The sequence below is a fragment of the Oncorhynchus clarkii genome, unplaced genomic scaffold, assembly GCF_045791955.1.
Source record: "Oncorhynchus clarkii lewisi isolate Uvic-CL-2024 unplaced genomic scaffold, UVic_Ocla_1.0 unplaced_contig_2871_pilon_pilon, whole genome shotgun sequence".
In the NCBI taxonomy this organism is placed as follows: Eukaryota; Metazoa; Chordata; class Actinopteri; order Salmoniformes; family Salmonidae; genus Oncorhynchus; species Oncorhynchus clarkii.
The window spans coordinates 7,838-27,799 of NW_027258631.1; the positions used below are offsets into that span (position 1 = coordinate 7,838).

At 37.5% G+C, this 19,962-nt stretch overlaps 1 protein-coding gene across 1 annotated transcript in view; it reads left to right on the forward strand.

Annotated features, from left to right (window-relative positions):
• Nucleotides 1-13,168: 13,168 nt before the first annotated feature.
• Nucleotides 13,169-19,962, forward strand: part of LOC139397794 (tubulin-specific chaperone D-like) — a gene marked incomplete at its 5' end in the record, with an annotated part of 31,910 nt that continues 25,116 nt past the window's right edge. The window contains 3 exons of the mRNA XM_071144223.1: nucleotides 13,169-13,254; nucleotides 15,312-15,452; nucleotides 19,811-19,894. Of these exons, the coding sequence (XP_071000324.1) occupies nucleotides 13,169-13,254; nucleotides 15,312-15,452; nucleotides 19,811-19,894 (311 nt within the window). The remainder of the gene's footprint in view (nucleotides 13,255-15,311; nucleotides 15,453-19,810; nucleotides 19,895-19,962) is intronic.

Genomic DNA, 19,962 nt, shown 5'->3' on the forward strand with positions numbered 1-19,962 from the left:
TAGTTAATTACACCTGTTAGTTAATAACACCTGTTAGTTAATAACACTACACCTGTTAGTTAATAACACTACACCTGTTAGTTAATTACACTACACCTGTTAGTTAATAACACCTGTTAGTTAATAACACTACACCTGTTAGTTAATAACACTACACCTGTTAGTTAGTAACACCTGTTAGTTAATAACACCTGTTAGTTAATAACACCTGTTAGTTAGTAACACCTGTTAGTTAATAACACTACACCTGTTAGTTAATAACACCTGTTAGTTAATAACACTACACCTGTTAGTTAGTAACACCTGTTAGTTAATAACACTACACCTGTTAGTTAGTAACACCTGTTAGTTAATAACACCTGTTAAATACACCTGTTAGTTAATAACACCTGTTAGTTAATAACACCTGTTAATTACACTACACCTGTTAGTTAATAACACCACACCTGTTAGTTAATAACACCTGTTAGTTAATACCACTACACCTGTTAGTTAATATCACCTGTTAGTTAATAACACCTGTTAGTTAATACCACTACACCTGTTAGTTAATATCACCTGTTAGTTAATAACACCTGTTAGTTAATACCACTACACCTGTTAGTTAATAACACATGTTAGTTAATTACACTACACCTGTTAGTTAATAACACTACACCTGTTAGTTAATAACACTACACCTGTTAGGTAATAACACCTGTTAGTTAAAAACACTACACCTGTTAGTTAATAACACCTGTTAGTTAATAACACTACACCTGTTAGTTAATACCACTACACCTGTTAGTTAACACTACACCTGTTAGTTAATAACACCTGTTAGTTAATACCACTACACCTGTTAGTTAATTACACTACACCTGTTAGTTAATAACACCTGTTAGTTAATACCACTACACCTGTTAGTTAATAACACCTGTTAGTTAATAACACTACACCTGTTAGTTAATATCACCTGTTAGTTAATAACACCTGTTAGTTAATACCACTACACCTGTTAGTTAATAACACCTGTTAGTTAATACCACTACACCTGTTAGTTAATAACACCTGTTAGTTAATTACACTACACCTGTTAGTTAATAACACATCACATGTTAGGTAATAACACCTGTTAGTTAATAACACTACACCTGTTAGTTAATAACACCTGTTAGTTAATAACACTACACCTGTTAGTTAATACCACTACACCTGTTAGTTAACACTACACCTGTTAGTTAATAACACCTGTTAGTTAATTACACTACACCTGTTAGTTAATAACACCTGTTAGTTAATACCACTACACCTGTTAGTTAATTACACTACACCTGTTAGTTAATAACACTACACCTGTTAGTTAACACTACACCTGTTAGTTAATTACACCTGTTAGTTAATAACACCTGTTAGTTAATAACACCTGTTAGTTAATAAGACTACACCTGTTAGTTAATAACACCTGTTAGTTAATAACACCTGTTAGTTAATTACACTACACCTGTTAGTTAATAACACTACACCTGTTAGTTAATAACACTACACCTGTTAGTTAATTACACCTGTTAGTTAATTACACCTGTTAGTTAATAACACCTGTTAGTTAATAACACCTGTTAGTTAATAACACTGCACCTGTTAGTTAATACCACTACACCTGTTAGTTAATTACACCTGTTAGTTAATAACACCTGTTAGTTAATAACACCTGTTAGTTAATAACACTACACCTGTTAGTTAATTACACTACACCTGTTAGTTAATAACACCTGTTAGTTAATAACACTACACCTGTTAGTTAATAACACTACACCTGTTAGTTAGTAACACCTGTTAGTTAATAACACCTGTTAGTTAATAACACCTGTTAGTTAGTAACACCTGTTAGTTAATAACACTACACCTGTTAGTTAATAACACCTGTTAGTTAATAACACTACACCTGTTAGTTAGTAACACCTGTTAGTTAATAACACTACACCTGTTAGTTAGTAACACCTGTTAGTTAATAACACCTGTTAAATACACCTGTTAGTTAATAACACCTGTTAGTTAATAACACCTGTTAATTACACTACACCTGTTAGTTAATAACACCACACCTGTTAGTTAATAACACCTGTTAGTTAATACCACTACACCTGTTAGTTAATATCACCTGTTAGTTAATAACACCTGTTAGTTAATACCACTACACCTGTTAGTTAATATCACCTGTTAGTTAATAACACCTGTTAGTTAATACCACTACACCTGTTAGTTAATAACACATGTTAGTTAATTACACTACACCTGTTAGTTAATAACACTACACCTGTTAGTTAATAACACTACACCTGTTAGGTAATAACACCTGTTAGTTAAAAACACTACACCTGTTAGTTAATAACACCTGTTAGTTAATAACACTACACCTGTTAGTTAATACCACTACACCTGTTAGTTAACACTACACCTGTTAGTTAATAACACCTGTTAGTTAATACCACTACACCTGTTAGTTAATTACACTACACCTGTTAGTTAATAACACCTGTTAGTTAATACCACTACACCTGTTAGTTAATAACACCTGTTAGTTAATAACACTACACCTGTTAGTTAATATCACCTGTTAGTTAATAACACCTGTTAGTTAATAACACCTGTTAGTTAATACCACTACACCTGTTAGTTAATAACACCTGTTAGTTAATTACACTACACCTGTTAGTTAATAACACATCACATGTTAGGTAATAACACCTGTTAGTTAATAACACTACACCTGTTAGTTAATAACACCTGTTAGTTAATAACACTACACCTGTTAGTTAATACCACTACACCTGTTAGTTAACACTACACCTGTTAGTTAATAACACCTGTTAGTTAATTACACTACACCTGTTAGTTAATAACACCTGTTAGTTAATACCACTACACCTGTTAGTTAATTACACTACACCTGTTAGTTAATAACACTACACCTGTTAGTTAACACTACACCTGTTAGTTAATTACACCTGTTAGTTAATAACACCTGTTAGTTAATAACACCTGTTAGTTAATAAGACTACACCTGTTAGTTAATAACACCTGTTAGTTAATAACACCTGTTAGTTAATTACACTACACCTGTTAGTTAATAACACTACACCTGTTAGTTAATAACACTACACCTGTTAGTTAATTACACCTGTTAGTTAATTACACCTGTTAGTTAATAACACCTGTTAGTTAATAACACCTGTTAGTTAATAACACTGCACCTGTTAGTTAATACCACTACACCTGTTAGTTAATTACACCTGTTAGTTAATAACACCTGTTAGTTAATAACACCTGTTAGTTAATAACACTACACCTGTTAGTTAATAACACTACACCTGTTAGTTAGTAACACCTGTTAGTTAATAACACCTGTTAGTTAATTACACTACACCTGTTAGTTAATAACACTACACCTGTTAGTTAGTAACACCTGTTAGTTAATAACACTACACCTGTTAGTTAATATCACCTGTTAGTTAATAACACCTGTTAGTTAATACCACTACACCTGTTAGTTAATATCACCTGTTAGTTAATAACACTACACCTGTTAGTTAATAACACTACACCTGTTAGTTAGTAACACCTGTTAGTTAATAACACCTGTTAGTTAGTAACACCTGTTAGTTAATAACACCTGTTAGTTAATAACACCTGTTAATTAGTAACACCTGTTAGTTAATAACACTACACCTGTTAGTTAATAACACTACACCTGTTAGTTAATTACACTACACCTGTTAGTTAATAACACCTGTTAGTTAATAACACTACACCTGTTAGTTAATAACACTACACCTGTTAGTTAGTAACACCTGTTAGTTAATAACACCTGTTAGTTAATAACACCTGTTAGTTAATAACACCTGTTAGTTAATAACACTACACCTGTTAGTTAATAACACTACACCTGTTAGTTAGTAACACCTGTTAGTTAATAACACTACACCTGTTAGTTAGTAACACCTGTTAGTTAATAACACCTGTTAAATACACCTGTTAGTTAATAACACCTGTTAGTTAATAACACCTGTTAGTTAATTACACTACACCTGTTAGTTAATAACACCTGTTAGTTAATAACACCACACCTGTTAGTTAATAACACCTGTTAGTTAATACCACTACACCTGTTAGTTAATATCACCTGTTAGTTAATAACACCTGTTAGTTAATACCACTACACCTGTTAGTTAATATCACCTGTTAGTTAATAACACCTGTTAGTTAATACCACTACACCTGTTAGTTAATAACACATGTTAGTTAATTACACTACACCTGTTAGTTAATAACACTACACCTGTTAGTTAATAACACTACACCTGTTAGTTAATAACACTACACCTGTTAGGTAATAACACCTGTTAGTTAAAAACACTACACCTGTTAGTTAATAACACCTGTTAGTTAATAACACTACACCTGTTAGTTAATACCACTACACCTGTTAGTTAACACTACACCTGTTAGTTAATAACACCTGTTAGTTAATACCACTACACCTGTTAGTTAATAACACATGTTAGTTAATTACACTACACCTGTTAGTTAATAACACTACACCTGTTAGTTAATAACACTACACCTGTTAGGTAATAACACCTGTTAGTTAAAAACACTACACCTGTTAGTTAATAACACCTGTTAGTTAATAACACTACACCTGTTAGTTAATACCGCTACACCTGTTAGTTAACACTACACCTGTTAGTTAATAACACCTGTTAGTTAATACCACTACACCTGTTAGTTAATTACACTACACCTGTTAGTTAATAACACCTGTTAGTTAATACCACTACACCTGTTAGTTAATAACACCTGTTAGTTAATAACACTACACCTGTTAGTTAATATCACCTGTTAGTTAATAACACCTGTTAGTTAATACCACTACACCTGTTAGTTAATAACACCTGTTAGTTAATACCACTACACCTGTTAGTTAATAACACCTGTTAGTTAATTACACTACACCTGTTAGTTAATAACACATCACATGTTAGGTAATAACACCTGTTAGTTAATAACACTACACCTGTTAGTTAATAACACCTGTTAGTTAATAACACTACACCTGTTAGTTAATACCACTACACCTGTTAGTTAACACTACACCTGTTAGTTAATAACACCTGTTAGTTAATTACACTACACCTGTTAGTTAATAACACCTGTTAGTTAATACCACTACACCTGTTAGTTAATAACACTACACCTGTTAGTTAATAACACCTGTTAGTTAATTACACTACACCTGTTAGTTAATAACACTACACCTGTTAGTTAACACTACACCTGTTAGTTAATAACACCTGTTAGTTAATAACACCTGTTAGTTAATAACACCTGTTAGTTAATAACACCTGTTAGTTAATAACACCTGTTAGTTAATTACACTACACCTGTTAGTTAATGACACTACACCTGTTAGTTAATAACACTACACCTGTTAGTTAATTACACCTGTTAGTTAATAACACCTGTTAGTTAATAACACCTGTTAGTTAATAACACTACACCTGTTAGTTAATTACACCTGTTTGTTAATAACACCTGTTAGTTAATAACACCTGTTAGTTAATAACACTACACCTGTTAGTTAATAACACTACACCTGTTAGTTAGTAACACCTGTTAGTTAATAACACCTGTTAGTTAATTACACTACACCTGTTAGTTAATAACACTACACCTGTTAGTTAGTAACACCTGTTAGTTAATAACACTACACCTGTTAGTTAATATCACCTGTTAGTTAATAACTCCTGTTAGTTAATACCACTACACCTGTTAGTTAATATCACCTGTTAGTTAATAACACTACACCTGTTAGTTAATAACACTACACCTGTTAGTTAATTACACCTGTTAGTTAATAACTCCTGTTAGTTAATACCACTACACCTGTTAGTTAATATCACCTGTTAGTTAATAACACTACACCTGTTAGTTAATAACACTACACCTGTTAGTTAGTAACACCTGTTAGTTAATAACACCTGTTAGTTAATAACACTACACCTGTTAGTTAATATCACCTGTTAGTTAATAACACCTGTTAGTTAATAACACCTGTTAGTTAATACCACTACACCTGTTAGTTAGTAACACCTGTTAGTTAATAACACTACACCTGTTAGTTAGTAACACCTGTTAGTTAATAACACCACACCTGTTAGTTAATAACACTACACCTGTTAGTTAATACCACTACACCTGTTAGTTAATTACACCTGTTAGTTAATTACACCTGTTAGTTAATAACACCTGTTAGTTAATAACACTACACCTGTTAGTTAATAACACTACACCTGTTAGTTAATTACACTACACCTGTTAGTTAATAACACCTGTTAGTTAATAACACTACACCTGTTAGTTAATAACACTACACCTGTTAGTTAGTAACACCTGTTAGTTAATAACACCTGTTAGTTAATAACACCTGTTAGTTAGTAACACCTGTTAGTTAATAACACTACACCTGTTAGTTAATAACACCTGTTAGTTAATAACACTACACCTGTTAGTTAGTAACACCTGTTAGTTAATAACACTACACCTGTTAGTTAGTAACACCTGTTAGTTAATAACACCTGTTAAATACACCTGTTAGTTAATAACACCTGTTAGTTAATAACACCTGTTAATTACACTACACCTGTTAGTTAATAACACCACACCTGTTAGTTAATAACACCTGTTAGTTAATACCACTACACCTGTTAGTTAATATCACCTGTTAGTTAATAACACCTGTTAGTTAATACCACTACACCTGTTAGTTAATATCACCTGTTAGTTAATAACACCTGTTAGTTAATACCACTACACCTGTTAGTTAATAACACATGTTAGTTAATTACACTACACCTGTTAGTTAATAACACTACACCTGTTAGTTAATAACACTACACCTGTTAGGTAATAACACCTGTTAGTTAAAAACACTACACCTGTTAGTTAATAACACCTGTTAGTTAATAACACTACACCTGTTAGTTAATACCACTACACCTGTTAGTTAACACTACACCTGTTAGTTAATAACACCTGTTAGTTAATACCACTACACCTGTTAGTTAATTACACTACACCTGTTAGTTAATAACACCTGTTAGTTAATACCACTACACCTGTTAGTTAATAACACCTGTTAGTTAATAACACTACACCTGTTAGTTAATATCACCTGTTAGTTAATAACACCTGTTAGTTAATACCACTACACCTGTTAGTTAATAACACCTGTTAGTTAATACCACTACACCTGTTAGTTAATAACACCTGTTAGTTAATTACACTACACCTGTTAGTTAATAACACATCACATGTTAGGTAATAACACCTGTTAGTTAATAACACTACACCTGTTAGTTAATAACACCTGTTAGTTAATAACACTACACCTGTTAGTTAATACCACTACACCTGTTAGTTAACACTACACCTGTTAGTTAATAACACCTGTTAGTTAATTACACTACACCTGTTAGTTAATAACACCTGTTAGTTAATACCACTACACCTGTTAGTTAATAACACTACACCTGTTAGTTAATAACACCTGTTAGTTAATTACACTACACCTGTTAGTTAATAACACTACACCTGTTAGTTAACACTACACCTGTTAGTTAATTACACCTGTTAGTTAATAACACCTGTTAGTTAATAACACCTGTTAGTTAATAAGACTACACCTGTTAGTTAATAACACCTGTTAGTTAATAACACCTGTTAGTTAATTACACTACACCTGTTAGTTAATAACACTACACCTGTTAGTTAATAACACTACACCTGTTAGTTAATTACACCTGTTAGTTAATTACACCTGTTAGTTAATAACACCTGTTAGTTAATAACACCTGTTAGTTAATAACACTGCACCTGTTAGTTAATACCACTACACCTGTTAGTTAATTACACCTGTTAGTTAATAACACCTGTTAGTTAATAACACCTGTTAGTTAATAACACTACACCTGTTAGTTAATAACACTACACCTGTTAGTTAGTAACACCTGTTAGTTAATAACACCTGTTAGTTAATTACACTACACCTGTTAGTTAATAACACTACACCTGTTAGTTAGTAACACCTGTTAGTTAATAACACTACACCTGTTAGTTAATAACACTACACCTGTTAGTTAATTACACTACACCTGTTAGTTAATAACACCTGTTAGTTAATAACACTACACCTGTTAGTTAATAACACTACACCTGTTAGTTAATATCACCTGTTAGTTAATAACACCTGTTAGTTAATACCACTACACCTGTTAGTTAATATCACCTGTTAGTTAATAACACTACACCTGTTAGTTAATAACACTACACCTGTTAGTTAGTAACACCTGTTAGTTAATAACACCTGTTAGTTAGTAACACCTGTTAGTTAATAACACCTGTTAGTTAATAACACCTGTTAATTAGTAACACCTGTTAGTTAATAACACTACACCTGTTAGTTAATAACACTACACCTGTTAGTTAATTACACTACACCTGTTAGTTAATAACACCTGTTAGTTAATAACACTACACCTGTTAGTTAATAACACTACACCTGTTAGTTAGTAACACCTGTTAGTTAATAACACCTGTTAGTTAATAACACCTGTTAGTTAATAACACCTGTTAGTTAATAACACTACACCTGTTAGTTAATAACACTACACCTGTTAGTTAGTAACACCTGTTAGTTAATAACACTACACCTGTTAGTTAGTAACACCTGTTAGTTAATAACACCTGTTAAATACACCTGTTAGTTAATAACACCTGTTAGTTAATAACACCTGTTAGTTAATAACACCTGTTAGTTAATTACACTACACCTGTTAGTTAATAACACCTGTTAGTTAATAACACCACACCTGTTAGTTAATAACACCTGTTAGTTAATACCACTACACCTGTTAGTTAATATCACCTGTTAGTTAATAACACCTGTTAGTTAATACCACTACACCTGTTAGTTAATATCACCTGTTAGTTAATAACACCTGTTAGTTAATACCACTACACCTGTTAGTTAATAACACATGTTAGTTAATTACACTACACCTGTTAGTTAATAACACTGCACCTGTTAGTTAATACCACTACACCTGTTAGTTAATTACACCTGTTAGTTAATAACACCTGTTAGTTAATAACACCTGTTAGTTAATAACACTACACCTGTTAGTTAATAACACTACACCTGTTAGTTAGTAACACCTGTTAGTTAATAACACCTGTTAGTTAATTACACTACACCTGTTAGTTAATAACACTACACCTGTTAGTTAGTAACACCTGTTAGTTAATAACACTACACCTGTTAGTTAATATCACCTGTTAGTTAATAACACCTGTTAGTTAATACCACTACACCTGTTAGTTAATATCACCTGTTAGTTAATAACACTACACCTGTTAGTTAATAACACTACACCTGTTAGTTAGTAACACCTGTTAGTTAATAACACCTGTTAGTTAGTAACACCTGTTAGTTAATAACACCTGTTAGTTAATAACACCTGTTAATTAGTAACACCTGTTAGTTAATAACACTACACCTGTTAGTTAATTACACTACACCTGTTAGTTAATTACACTACACCTGTTAGTTAATAACACCTGTTAGTTAATAACACTACACCTGTTAGTTAATAACACTACACCTGTTAGTTAGTAACACCTGTTAGTTAATAACACCTGTTAGTTAATAACACCTGTTAGTTAATAACACCTGTTAGTTAATAACACTACACCTGTTAGTTAATAACACTACGCCTGTTAGTTAGTAACACCTGTTAGTTAATAACACTACACCTGTTAGTTAGTAACACCTGTTAGTTAATAACACCTGTTAAATACACCTGTTAGTTAATAACACCTGTTAGTTAATAACACCTGTTAGTTAATTACACTACACCTGTTAGTTAATAACACCTGTTAGTTAATAACACCACACCTGTTAGTTAATAACACCTGTTAGTTAATACCACTACACCTGTTAGTTAATATCACCTGTTAGTTAATAACACCTGTTAGTTAATACCACTACACCTGTTAGTTAATATCACCTGTTAGTTAATAACACCTGTTAGTTAATACCACTACACCTGTTAGTTAATAACACATGTTAGTTAATTACACTACACCTGTTAGTTAATAACACTACACCTGTTAGTTAATAACACTACACCTGTTAGGTAATAACACCTGTTAGTTAAAAACACTACACCTGTTAGTTAATAACACCTGTTAGTTAATAACACTACACCTGTTAGTTAATACCACTACACCTGTTAGTTAACACTACACCTGTTAGTTAATAACACCTGTTAGTTAATACCACTACACCTGTTAGTTAATTACACTACACCTGTTAGTTAATAACACCTGTTAGTTAATACCACTACACCTGTTAGTTAATAACACCTGTTAGTTAATAACACTACACCTGTTAGTTAATATCACCTGTTAGTTAATAACACCTGTTAGTTAATACCACTACACCTGTTAGTTAATAACACCTGTTAGTTAATACCACTACACCTGTTAGTTAATAACACCTGTTAGTTAATTACACTACACCTGTTAGTTAATAACACATCACATGTTAGGTAATAACACCTGTTAGTTAATAACACTACACCTGTTAGTTAATAACACCTGTTAGTTAATAACACTACACCTGTTAGTTAATACCACTACACCTGTTAGTTAACACTACACCTGTTAGTTAATAACACCTGTTAGTTAATTACACTACACCTGTTAGTTAATAACACCTGTTAGTTAATACCACTACACCTGTTAGTTAATAACACTACACCTGTTAGTTAATAACACCTGTTAGTTAATTACACTACACCTGTTAGTTAATAACACTACACCTGTTAGTTAACACTACACCTGTTAGTTAATTACACCTGTTAGTTAATAACACCTGTTAGTTAATAACACCTGTTAGTTAATAAGACTACACCTGTTAGTTAATAACACCTGTTAGTTAATAACACCTGTTAGTTAATTACACTACACCTGTTAGTTAATAACACTACACCTGTTAGTTAATAACACTACACCTGTTAGTTAATTACACCTGTTAGTTAATTACACCTGTTAGTTAATAACACCTGTTAGTTAATAACACCTGTTACTTAATAACACTACACCTGTTAGTTAATACCACTACACCTGTTAGTTAATTACACCTGTTAGTTAATAACACCTGTTAGTTAATAACACCTGTTAGTTAATAACACTACACCTGTTAGTTAATAACACTACACCTGTTAGTTAGTAACACCTGTTAGTTAATAACACCTGTTAGTTAATTACACTACACCTGTTAGTTAATAACACTACACCTGTTAGTTAGTAACACCTGTTAGTTAATAACACTACACCTGTTAGTTAATATAACCTGTTAGTTAATAACACCTGTTAGTTAATACCACTACACCTGTTAGTTAATATCACCTGTTAGTTAATAACACCTGTTAGGTAATACCACTACACCTGTTAGTTAGTAACACCTGTTAGTTAATAACACTACACCTGTTAGTTAGTAACACCTGTTAGTTAATAACACCACACCTGTTAGTTAATAACACTACACCTGTTAGTTAATACCACTACACCTGTTAGTTAATTACACCTGTTAGTTAATAACACCTGTTAGTTAATAACACTACACCTGTTAGTTAATTACACTACACCTGTTAGTTAATAACACTACCCCTGTTAGTTAGTAACACCTGTTAGTTAATAACACTACACCTGTTAGTTAGTAACACCTGTTAGTTAATAACACCTGTTAGTTAATAACACCTGTTAGTTAATAACACCTGTTAGTTAATAACACCTGTTAGTTAATAACACCTGTTAGTTAGTAACACCTGTTAGTTAATAACACTACACCTGTTAGTTAATAACACTACACCTGTTAGTTAATAACACTACACCTGTTAGTTAGTAACACCTGTTAGTTAATAACACCTGTTAGTTAATAACACCTGTTAGTTAATAACACCTGTTAGTTAGTAACACCTGTTAGTTAATAACACTACACCTGTTAGTTAATAACACTACACCTGTTAGTTAATAACACTACACCTGTTAGTTAGTAACACCTGTTAGTTAGTAACACCTGTTAGTTAATAACACCTGTTAGTTAGTAACACCTGTTAGTTAATACCACTACACCTGTTAGTTAGTAACACCTGTTAGTTAATAACACTACACCTGTTAGTTAGTAACACCTGTTAGTTAATAACACCTGTTAAATACACCTGTTAGTTAATAACACCTGTTAGTTAATAACACCTGTTAGTTAATTACACTACACCTGTTAGTTAATAACACCTGTTAGTTAATAACACCACACCTGTTAGTTAATAACACCTGTTAGTTAATTACACTACACCTGTTAGTTAATAACACTACACCTGTTAGTTAATAACACCTGTTAGTTAATTACACTACACCTGTTAGTTAATAACACCTGTTAGTTAATTACACTACACCTGTTAGTTAATAACACTACACCTGTTAGTTAATAACACTACACCTGTTAGTTAATAACACCTGTTAGTTAATTACACTACACCTGTTAGTTAATAACACTACACCTGTTAGTTAATAACACAACACCTGTTAGTTAATTACACTACACCTGTTAGTTAATAAATCCACACCTGTTAGTTAATAACACCACACCTGTTAGTTAAATACACCTGTTAGTTAATAACACCTGTTAGTTAATAACACCTGTTAGTTAATTACACTACACCTGTTAGTTAATTACACTACACCTGTTAGTTAATAACACCTGTTAGTTAATAACACCACACCTGTTAGTTAATAACACCTGTTAGTTAATAACACTACACCTGTTAGTTAATAACACAACACCTGTTAGTTAATAACACCTGTTAGTTAATAACACTACACCTGTTAGTTAATAACACCTGTTAGTTAATAACACTACACCTGTTAGTTAATAACACCTGTTAGTTAATAACACTACACCTGTTAGTTAATAACACTACACCAGGTACTCTGTTGTAGCAGCGTTGAACACAGGGCCTCAGGTCAGTTTCAGCAGGACACGTTATGTCAGGCTTGTGTCTTTCAGATCCTGTCAGGTCTTCAGCAGAGCTGTAGTCAGAGGGAGGTGTGCTTCACAGAGGCCAGGAGAGATGCTGCCAAGGCCATGGCACAGTGAGTCTGTACTCTGTACTCTTCCATCCTCTTCTTCATCTATCTCCACTCCTCTCCCTCTACTCCTCCACCTTTCTACTCCTCCCCCTCTACTCCTCCCCCTTTACTCCTCCTCCCCCTTTACTCCTCCTCCCCCTTTACTCCTCCTCCCTCCACTCCTCCACCTCTCCTCCACCTCTCTACTCCTCCACCTCTCTACTCCTCCTCCCTCTACTCCTCCACATCTCTACTCCTCCTCCCTCTACTCCTCCACCTCTCTACTCCTCCTCCCTCCACCTCTCTACTCCTCCTCCCTCCACTCCTCCACCTCTCTACTCCTCCTCCCTCTACTCCTCCACCTCTCTACTCCTCCTCCTTCCACCTCTCTACTCCTCCACCTCGCTACTCCTCCTCCCTCCACCTCTCTACTCCTCCACCTCTCTACTCCTCCTCCTTCCACTCCTCGACCTCTCCTCCCCCTTTACTCCTCCTCCCTCCACTCCTCCACCTCTCTACTCCTCCTCCACCTCTCTACTCCTCCTCCCTCCACCTCTCTACTCCTCCACTCCTCCACCTCTCTACTCCTCCTCCCTCCACTCCTCCACCTCTCTACTCCTCCTCCCTCCACTCCTCCACCTCTCTACTCCTCCTCCCTCCACCTCTCTACTCATCCTCCCTCCACCTCTCTACTCCTTCTCCCTCCACCTCTCTACTCCTTCTCCCTCCACCTCTCTACTCCTCCCTCCACCTCTCTACTCCTCCTCCCTCCACTCCTCCACCTCTTTACTCTTCCTCCCTCCACTCCTCCACCTCTCCACTCCTCCACCTCTCTACTCCTCCTCCCTCCACCTCTCTACTCCTCCTCCCTCCACCTCTCTACTCCTCCTCCCTCCACTCCTCCACCTCTTTACTCTTCCTCCCTCCACTCCTCCACCTCTCCACTCCTCCACCTCTCTACTCCTCCCTCCACCTCTCTACTCCTCCTCCCTCCACCTCTCTACTCCTCCTCCCTCCACCTCTCTACTCCTCCTCCCTCCACTCCTCCACCTCTTTACTCTTCCTCCCTCCACTCCTCCACCTCTCTACTCCTCCACCTCTCTACTCCTCCACCTCTCTACTCCTCCACCTCTTTACTCCTCCACCTCTCTACTCCTCCTCCCTCCACTCCTCCACCTCTCTTCTCCTCCACCTCTCTACTCCTCCTCCCTCCTCCCTCCACCTCTCTACTCCTCCACCTCTCTACTCCTCCTCCCTCCACTCCTCCACCTCTCTACTCCTCCACCTCTTTACTCTTCCACCTCTCTACTCCTCCACCTCTTTACTCCTCCACCTCTCTACTCCTCCTCCCTCCACTCCTCCACCTCTCTTCTCCTCCTCCCTCCACTCCTCCCCCCTGTACTCCTCTACCTCTCCCTCCCTGACTCCTTCCCTCCCTCCCTCCCTGTCTGTCTAGTTGTTTGTCTTCTGGGGTAAGAGGTCAACTGTAGTGTTAGGGTTGTAGTCAGAAGTAAATAGCCATCTGGTTGTACCTGTAGGACCTGTCTATCATGTCTGTCCTCCCCTCATGTTTCCCCTCCGTCTGTCTCTAACCCGTCTAACTCTGTCTGAATCTTACCCTTCCTCTCTAACTCTGTCTGAATCTTACCCTTCCTCTCTAACTCTGTCTGAATCTTACCCTTCCTCTCAAACTCTGTCTGAATCTTACCCTTCCTCTCTAACTCTGTCTGAATCTTACCCTTCCTCTCAAACTCTGTCTGAATCTTACCCTTCCTCTCAAACTCTGTCTGAATCTTACCCTTCCTCTCTAACTCACTGTTCTTTTCTTTCAATATATCCAACTCAGACTTTCTCTCTCTCTCTCTCTCTCTCTCTCTCTCTCTCTCTCTCTCTCTCTCTCTCTCTCTCTTTCAATTTCATTTCAATTTCAATTCAAGCGCTTTATTGGCATGGGAAACATATGTTTACGATGCCAAAGCAAGTGAAGTAGATAATAAATAAAAGTGAAATGAACAATAAAAAGTAGTTTTTATTGTCTCTCTCCCCTCCCATCCCCCTCGATCTACCTGTCTCTCTGTCAGGGTGTGTGTGACAGCAGGGGTATCAGCCCAGGGTAGTTCTGATTCTGTGGTGTGTGAGGGGAATGTGTCCGCTGTCTACAGAGCTCTGCTGGACTGTATGACTGACTACACACTGGACAGCAGAGGAGACGTAGGAGCCTGGTGAGTGAGACACACACACACACACACACTACCCCAAGTTTACCCCTGCCCAGAGGGCCTGAATCACTCCCTTTCAAGACTCCTCTCCCTGCCCTACAGGCATGTGTCACACCTGGTGGCCCCGGGCAATGCTTAGTTAGTTTACCTGACAGGAATGTCACCTGGCGTGTCACCTGGGCCTGCTGTGGCACGGACTTTCTCCTTTTCTCTTTGTTGTGTGATCTCTATCTGTCTATCCTCTCTCTGTCTCTCTCTCTCTCTCTCTGTCTCTCTCTCCCTCTGTCTGTCTGTCTGTCTCTCTCTCTGTCTCTATCTGTCTCTGTCTCTCTCTCTGTCTCTATCTGTCTCTCTCTCCCGCTCTCCCTCTCTCTGTCTGTTTGTATCTATCTCTCTCTGTCTCTCTATCTCTCTCTCTCTCTCTGTCACTCTCGCTGTCCTTCTCCCTGTCTTTCTCTCTCTCTGTCGTTCTGTCTTTCCGTCTTTCTCTCTCTCTCTCCCTTCTCCAGTGGGGGACACATTCCTCTGTGAGGTGGAGTAAGAGAGGAGGAAGGAGAGACATGTCGTGAGGTTGAATCATCATACCTTTTGTTCTAACAGGACAGTCCTGTGGCTGATATCTGTTTCTGATTGGTTTAACCAGGTCTGTTGCCTGGCCTTCAATGCTGCTGCTCACCAGACATCAACTAACTTTGAACTGGTTGCTTCTTTTTTTAAAATTGTATTTCACCTTTATTTAACCAGGTAGGCTAGTTGAGAACACCTTTATTTAACCAGGTAGGCCAGTTGAGAACACCTTTATTTAACCAGGTAGGCCAGTTGAGAACACCTTTATTTAACCAGGTAGGCTAGTTGAGAACACCTTTATTTAACCAGGTAGGCTAGTTGAGAACACCTTTATTTAACCAGGTAGGCCAGTTGAGAACACCTTTATTTAACCAGGTAGACTAGTTGAGAACACCTTTATTTAACCAGGTAGGCCAGTTGAGAACACCTTTATTTAACCAGGTAGGCTAGTTGAGAACACCTTTATTTAACCAGGTAGGCCAGTTGAGAACACCTTTATTTAACCAGGTAGGCCAGTTGAGAACACCTTTATTTAACCAGGTAGGCTAGTTGAGAACACCTTTATTTAACCAGGTAGGCTAGTTGAGAACACCTTTATTTAACCAGGTAGGCCAGTTGAGAACACCTTTATTTAACCAGGTAGACTAGTTGAGAACACCTTTATTTAACCAGGTAGGCCAGTTGAGAACACCTTTATTTAACCAGGTAGGCTAGTTGAGAACACCTTTATTTAACCAGGTAGGCCAGTTGAGAACACCTTTATTTAACCAGGTAGACCAGTTGAGAACACCTTTATTTAACCAGGTAGGCTAGTTGAGAACACCTTTATTTAACCAGGTAGGCCAGTTGAGAACACCTTTATTTAACCAGGTAGGCTAGTTGAGAACACCTTTATTTAACCAGGTAGGCTAGTTGAGAACACCTTTATTTAACCAGGTAGGCTAGTTGAGAACACCTTTATTTAACCAGGTAGGCTAGTTGAGAGCACCTTTATTTAACCAGGTAGGCTAGTTGAGAACACCTTTATTTAACCAGGTAGGCTAGTTGAGAACACCTTTATTTAACCAGGTAGGCTAGTTGAGAACACCTTTATTTAACCAGGTAGGCTAGTTGAGAACACCTTTATTTAACCAGGTAGGCTAGTTGAGAACACCTTTATTTAACCAGGTAGGCTAGTTGAGAACACCTTTATTTAACCAGGGAGGCTAGTTGAGAACACCTTTATTTAACCAGGTAGGCTAGTTGAGAACACCTTTATTTAACCAGGTAGGCCAGTTGAGAACACCTTTATTTAACCAGGTAGACTAGTTGAGAACACCTTTATTTAACCAGGTAGGCTAGTTGAGAACACCTTTATTTAACCAGGTAGGCTAGTTGAGAACACCTTTATTTAACCAGGTAGGCTAGTTGAGAACACCTTTATTTAACCAGGTAGGCTAGTTGAGAACACCTTTATTTAACCAGGGAGGCCAGTTGAGAACACCTTTATTTAACCAGGGAGGCCAGTTGAGAACACCTTTATTTAACCAGGTAGGCTAGTTGAGAACACCTTTATTTAACCAGGTAGGCCAGTTGAGAACACCTTTATTTAACCAGGTAGGCTAGTTGAGAACACCTTTATTTAACCAGGTAGGCCAGTTGAGAACACCTTTATTTAACCAGGTAGGCTAGTTGAGAACACCTTTATTTAACCAGGTAGGCTAGTTCAGAACACCTTTATTTAACCAGGTAGGCTAGTTGAGAACACCTTTATTTAACCAGGTAGGCTAGTTGAGAACACCTTTATTTAACCAGGTAGGCTAGTTGAGAACACCTTTATTTAACCAGGGAGGCTAGTTGAGAACACCTTTATTTAACCAGGTAGGCTAGTTCAGAACACCTTTATTTAACCAGGGAGGCTAGTTGAGAACACCTTTATTTAACCAGGGAGGCCAGTTGAGAACACCTTTATTTAACCAGGGAGGCTAGTTGAGAACACCTTTATTTAACCAGGGAGGCCAGTTGAGAACAAGTTCTCATTTACAACTGCGACCTGGTCAAGAGAAAGCAAAGCAGTGTGACAAAAACAACAACACAGAGTTATACAGAGTTATACATGGAGTACAGTAACATACAGTCAATAATACAATAGAGAAAAAGTCTGTATACAGTGTGTGCAAATGAAGTAAGATTAGAGAGGTAAGGCAATAAATAGGCCATAGTGCAGAAATAATTACAATATAGCAATTAAACACTGGAATGACAGATGTGCAGAAGATGAATGTGCAGGTAGAGATACTGGGGTGACAGATGTGCAGGTAGAGATACTGGGGTGACAGATGTGCAGGTAGAGATACTGGGGTGACAGATGTGCAGGTAGAGATACTGGGGTGCAAAGGAGCAAAACAATAAATAACAATATGGGGATGAGGTAGTTGGATGGAGGAGGGAGGAGGCTTGTAGAGAATGATGACTCTGATCTATGACCTTTACTCCTTATTACAGCCTTAATATTACATCAACTAGTTTCTGTCTGTCCGTCTGTCCGTCCGTTTGTCCGTCCGTCCGTCCGTCTGTCTCTCTCTCTGTCTGTCTGTGTGGTAGTTGGATGGAGGATGGAGGAGGCTTGTAGAGAATGATGACTGATCTATGTCCTTTACTCCTTATTACAGCCTTAATATTACATCAACTAGTTGTCTGTCTGTCTGCCTGTCTGTCTGTCTGTCTGTCTGTGATGAACTGGACCCCTTTTACAGCATTCTCTCCACCTGTTAACTGTCGCTCCGCACGCGTGTTCACACACAGGCACATACAGACAGACAGCCACTTAGACACACACACACACACACACACACACACACACACACACACACACACACACACACTGTGGCTCCCCTCTCAGGGCATGACATTAGAGTATATGTCCTGATTACCTTATCACACAAACGAAAGCTGCCCTCGGGACATGACAAACTGATTTGAATATGAGCTTTTAGGACCCGGGGGCGGTGCCGTGACTAGTGGCATTTCAGGTGTGTGTGTTTTAATGTGTTCATCTCTCTCCTCCTCCTCTCCAGGGTGAGAGAGGCAGCCATGACCAGCCTGATGGAGGTGTCTCTGTGTGTTTAATGTGTTAATCTCTCTCCTCCTCCTCTCCAGGGTGAGAGAGGCAGCCATGACCAGCCTGATGGAGGTGTCTCTGTGTGTTTAATGTGTTCATCTCTCTCCTCCTCCTCTCCAGTGTGAGAGAGGCAGCCATGACCAGCCTGATGGAGGTGTCTCTGTGTGTTTAATGTGTTAATCTCTCTCCTCCTCCTCTCCAGGGTGAGAGAGGCAGCCATGACCAGCCTGATGGAGGTGACTCTGTGTGTTTAATGTATTCATCTCTCTCCTCCTCCTCTCCAGGGTGAGAGAGGCAGCCATGACCAGCATGATGGAGGTGTCTCTGTGTGTTTAATGTATGCATCTCTCTCCTCCTCCTCTCCAGGGTGAGAGAGGCAGCCATGACCAGCCTGATGGAGGTGTCTCTGTGTGTTTAATGTATTCATCTCTCTCCTCCTCCTCTCCAGGGTGAGAGAGGCAGCCATGACCAGCCTGATGGAGGTGTCTCTGTGTGTTTAATGTGTTAATCTCTCTCCTCCTCCTCTCCAGGGTGAGAGAGGCAGCCATGACCAGCCTGATGGAGGTGACTCTGTGTGTTTAATGTGTTAATCTCTCTCCTCCTCCTCTCCAGGGTGAGAGAGGCAGCCATGACCAGCCTGATGGAGGTGTCTCTGTGTGTTTAATGTGTTAATCTCTCTCCTCCTCCTCTCCAGGGTGAGAGAGGCAGCCATGACCAGCCTGATGGAGGTGACTCTGTGTGTGGTGGGCACCGCTCCACAACTACTCTCACCAGACCTGTGAGTAGCAATGGAATAACTTCCTCAATCACACTGTACCACTTTAACACCTTTATAGAGCCCTCATA